The sequence below is a fragment of the Perkinsus marinus genome (genome assembly GCF_000006405.1).
Source record: "Perkinsus marinus ATCC 50983 genomic scaffold scf_1104296931854, whole genome shotgun sequence".
NCBI lineage: Eukaryota > Perkinsozoa > Perkinsida > Perkinsidae > Perkinsus > Perkinsus marinus.
Genome location: NW_003215631.1, coordinates 341,206 through 345,845, shown reverse-complemented (window position 1 = coordinate 345,845; position 4,640 = coordinate 341,206). Strand labels below are relative to the sequence as shown.

The 4,640-nt window shown below is 48.0% G+C and overlaps 2 protein-coding genes across 2 annotated transcripts; both read left to right on the top strand.

The window, feature by feature from the left end:
- Positions 1–515: 515 nt before the first annotated feature.
- Pmar_PMAR019940 (conserved hypothetical protein) lies at positions 516–2,105 on the top strand (the record flags this gene model as incomplete). Its single annotated transcript, XM_002786216.1, has 9 exons — positions 516–596; positions 647–700; positions 1,110–1,155; positions 1,202–1,328; positions 1,379–1,474; positions 1,520–1,613; positions 1,709–1,801; positions 1,888–1,998; positions 2,046–2,105. The coding sequence occupies 9 exons, from the start codon at positions 516–518 to the stop codon at positions 2,103–2,105; spliced, it is 762 nt and encodes a 253-aa protein (XP_002786262.1).
- A 366-nt stretch (positions 2,106–2,471) lies between these two features.
- Pmar_PMAR019939 (conserved hypothetical protein) lies at positions 2,472–4,352 on the top strand (the record flags this gene model as incomplete). The annotated part of the gene is made up of 12 exons (XM_002786215.1): positions 2,472–2,588; positions 2,754–2,787; positions 2,837–2,914; positions 2,969–3,022; positions 3,178–3,267; positions 3,312–3,366; positions 3,415–3,530; positions 3,587–3,710; positions 3,770–3,902; positions 4,104–4,156; positions 4,206–4,252; positions 4,294–4,352. The coding sequence occupies 12 exons, from the start codon at positions 2,472–2,474 to the stop codon at positions 4,320–4,322; spliced, it is 930 nt and encodes a 309-aa protein (XP_002786261.1). The 3' UTR covers positions 4,323–4,352.
- Between the last annotated feature and the right edge of the window lie 288 nt (positions 4,353–4,640).

The following is a 4,640-nucleotide window of genomic DNA, read 5'->3' as shown; positions in this document are numbered from 1 at the left end:
CAACGAACGAGCTGAGAAATCCAAGAGGCTCCTCGACCCACGTATAAGGCAAATAGGCGCCAGCGTAAGTATAGTTATTCGCTCTGCAAGTCTTGGGTCCTTGCGTAGACTGGCGTTATTCGCTGAACAGCGTAGAATACTCCAAGGTTGGCCCTATCTTTTTGTATTCCGTCTAATGGGATTATTAATCTGTGAATCATGGAGTCTATATCAGGCCGACGAATGGGAAAGGCAGATTGCTCACAAAAACGAGTGTCGTCAAGCGGAAGCTGATATGGCCAGAGATGACAGAGCCGTTCTGGAAAAACTAGACAGAATAGCGCAACAGTGGGTTATTCGGGAGGTCTGATACTCTCTCATCCCTCTCCGTTCACACAGGATTGAGGCAGAACGCCAGGAAGATCAACGCCAGAGAGAGGCATCGGCTCGACATCACTCTCTGAACAAGCTAGGAAAGACAGCTCGAGGGGAGTATTTTCTCAGCGACCCCAAGAGGTCGGTTATACCTGGCTCTAATGTTCTATGATCGAGAACATTCTGGTATTCGTAGGGACTTGTCGATCGATATCGAGCATGTCGGTCCGAGCGCTGCTCAGGTGGGGATGTTCCGTGTTTATGTGCTCGAGAGTATCTGTTAGTGTTTCAGGTATTCGCTGGAGAATTCGTTGAGGATAAGAAGGCAATGCAAAAAGAACTCGTGGTGAGGATCATAGATTGTGTTTCTCAGAGAACATGCAAGGGTGCGCGTAACTCACTCACCTGTTCTTATGCGACTCGCTGATTCACATCACCCTCTTATCAATCGACAAACTGTGCATATCATATATTTATGCATTGCGGCTAGCAGAGTTAGATGCGTCATTACTATAGTTCGCGAGTTGGGCCTTTGCGGGCTCCGTGTGATGCAGTGGTACCGTGATCTACCAGGCTTATCTCTCATAGTTCTTATTCTCTCATTCATCTTCTTGCACTTATACATGTATAGCAATAGTATGAGTATTACAGTACTAGTGTACTTATAACTGTACTATTACACATGTATTATAGCATGGTTTACTATCGTTGATAATGCGCTCCTTGAGAACTGGTACTAGCTTTCTCTATTTCAGCGAGGCTTGGAGGGGCAGGAGCAGGAGAATAAAGAGCTGCTTGAACGTAATAGAAACGGGGCCGAATTAGGTTATCCAGATTGTTATGATAGGGGAAGCTGCACTCGAACGAGCATTTGCTGAACTTTCGAAGTTGGACTTCGAGACTAGGCTTGCTATTGACACTGAAGAGGAGGCGTCGAGGAGAGCTGCGCGACGAGCTCTAGACGAGTATAATGCGTAAGTTGAATTGTCAGTGCATGCTTTTGAGAAATGGAGCGTGTATTTAGGGAGTTGCAAAGAGGACGGAAGGAGAAACAAAAAAGGGATTCGCAATACTCGAAGACAAGCGCGATGCGGGACATCGATTTCCACCTACATCGAAGGTAGTCTCCGATCCACGAGCTGGCGTAGCGATTGGTTGTGATCAGCGAGCTGTTGAACGGTGACATTGGGACGAGTTCTGATTTCAAGGGTGTTTCTCTTAAGGGAAAGCAGGACGTTCTGGACTCGCAGGCTCAACAGGTGACCATCCGGCTTGGGACTTTCCGCTCTGTCGGTATATTATCTCGCTACGATATGTCCATAAATGGCCCGGTTGGAGCCTTCGTCGTTTCCAGGTTGAACAGAGGATTAGGAGAGTCACTGAGGAGAATGACAGGACAGCCCGGGATGCAGCGCAAGCCGAAGCTCAACGTTTGGAGGCTGTGAGAGTGAGTCCCGTCGGCTTGTAGAAGTGAAAAAAATAGTGGTATTTGTTCTTGCATTGGACATCATTGTGGGTAACTACTGTATTCAGATCCATGATGAGCAAGAGAATCAGCGTCGGAGTGCTGCCAAAGCGCTGGTAGAAGAGAATATGAGGCTCGCTGAGGATCAAAACAGAGTGAGGATGCGAACTGAGGAGACTGTGAGTCAGTTTTTATTCTTCCTTTGACCTCATCATCTCAATTTCAGTACGCCCCGTCTATAAAGGAAACCTTCTTCGATCAGTTCGCCAAGTCCGCATGTCACTGACCTAGACGTTGTTCACATGAAACTTTCGAGTTATCAGTGTCGGCTCGCGCCAAGACTTAGTCTCAGGGTTTCTCAGGATCGTCAATTCTCGATCGTCTGAGTACCAGCAGCATCTCCATGGCAAATAGTGTTTATCGTAAAATGGGGCATTCTTCGTTGAAGGCATTTCCCCATCTGTTCTGGGTTGTTGATATTCAACGGGATATAGAATAGACAAGTCATCGAGCAACGTTCTATCTTGTGTCGCGCTAGGAATATTCATCGATTATCTTGGCGCAACTGACTTGATTCGGCGAAACGAAGTTCGACAACTCCAGGGGTTCAGTGATGGCGAGTTTTTGTTGCCAGAGTTGACCTTGCCCGCAAATGTCATTCGGTGGCTTCGGTGGTTTCGGTGGCTTTGGTGGGGATACTTCAACTACAGCGATGGCCAGTACTCCCGGATTCGGATCCCAGTCTGGTGGGAGATCATCTTTTGGCCGAGTGAGTTGCTCAGGCTGCACAGTAGCCTTGCATTTGTCGCATGTCGCATTCATCTTCACTGTTGTGATGCTTTGCTTCTCGAGGATTCCGTGAATAAGCAATCGTTGTGGAAAATGTGCGAGTATAGTCCTAGCCTATACGAAATCAGTGGCTGTTTTTCTTCAGATGTCGTTCGGTGCCGGGATGGATACCGGAGGAGGTGACAAGTGATTTCCGATGTTCATGGTATGGCATTGGTTGATTTTCAGGAGATAAGAAGCCCGCACGTCGGCCGTTGATACCAGTGAATGTGAGGGTCTTCCACGATGCAGTGACGCAACACTCAGGTGGGTTGTCTCGATGAATTCGTTCAGATAATCTGACACCTATGTGATGCTCAGGTGGGGATGATATTGAAGTGTTCGGAGCTGCTGCGAGGGTGGTGGAGATTCTCGGTAGGTTCTCTGAGCATCAGTCAGGAGCTTGACGATTATGTGAAGTATAATCTCTGTTTTATAGTATCGATCTAGTGCACTGTTGATACTCAGCAGGACCCCAATCCCATTGAATAGGAGTGTAGAAACTTCCATGGCCTGCTGTTTGACCGTAGGTAACGCTAGAGATGTCGAACATGATGGCTTGGCTATTCACTGGACCTTGGATGACTTCACGGGGAGTGTTCGATGCAAGATGTATCTCGGTGAGCTGAACTTACCTCGCGCTCGTGATATTCTCTTGTCCCAGAGGAGTCCGATACCACTGGTAGAGATAAAGTGAACGAAATTCTCAAGAACGGGAAGTAATGCACCGCTAGATTCGGTTGGACTCGTATATTTTGTGTCGGGAGGTTCCATATTCATGGGCAGCCTTATGTTCGTGTGATCGGAGCTATTCGGGGCGGGAGCAATCCATATATCTCGGCTCTGAAGGTTCTGCCGGTAGATGACTTGAATGAGATACCCTGTACGTAGTCCATATGATTGCGAATAGGCATTCAGCTGGTCTAAACGTTCTCGCAGGTCATATTGCAGCTATTGCCCATGCGTACATCGCCAACACTGGGGAAATTGCACCTGTCTCGGCTGATGGCAAAAGACTCTCGTTCGGAGGGATATCCCAGGCCGGGGTTGAAGTGGCCAGCGCGTGAGTGACCTGAGCGCTATGATATTATAGAGGTTTGATATTTTCTTACTCGCGTGCAGCAACCCATCATCATCGATGCCTTCTCCTGCAAGCGAGAATCAATCTGGCGCCGCTAACAGTCATGCTGACAAGCGTGAGCAGCTTCTGGAATTCATTAAGGTTGGATCGAAGTCGACTGATTTTGGATACTCGGTAATGAAGTCGCCCCTTCCATAAGCGCTCATTTCAGAACGCCGGCAACGCGTTTTGTGTGAGTATTGAATCGAGTGAGTATCGTTTTGTGTGCGTTTTGTCTGGTCGGTGCCAGACGGTGAGAGTATTCGGTTGATCGTAGAAAATCTCTCTTTCGTCATGCGCTTGACAGCTAATTCGCTGCATGGTCCGCTGGTTCAGGTTGGAGAGATGGCTGCTAAGTTCCAGGGAGTTCTGGGAACAGCAGAGATTCGGTGAGCGCGGCTCCTTCAGCGGTTTTGTGCTTATTGTGTCTTTTTTCAGCAAGCTTCTTGGAGAGCTAAGCGACGATGGCCTCATATACGACGCTGGTGAGTACTCGGTCCAGATATTAGCCACAACTCTTCATCAGGTGATGAAGATCATTACAAGTGCGTGTAGAAGCCGTTTATTTGCTCGATTTTGCATGTTTAATCATTTTTGTTGCGTTGTTGGAGTGCAAGTCGCGGTGCGATATTCCGGTATCCCAAGGAAACGGTTGCTGGAGAATATGTTGGACACGAACCTGCAGTCCGTCCGTTATCAAGGTCTGGTCAACTGCTATGCTTTACTTGCTCGACCTAATAAACTCTGACATCACTATTGAGGCGAGGTCAAGCGCTCGGATCTGAAGCGACTCTATCGGCTGCTGGAACTGTGGTTCAAAAGGAGAGACGAGACAGCGACCAATACTGCGTATATCACTGCTCACTACTGTGA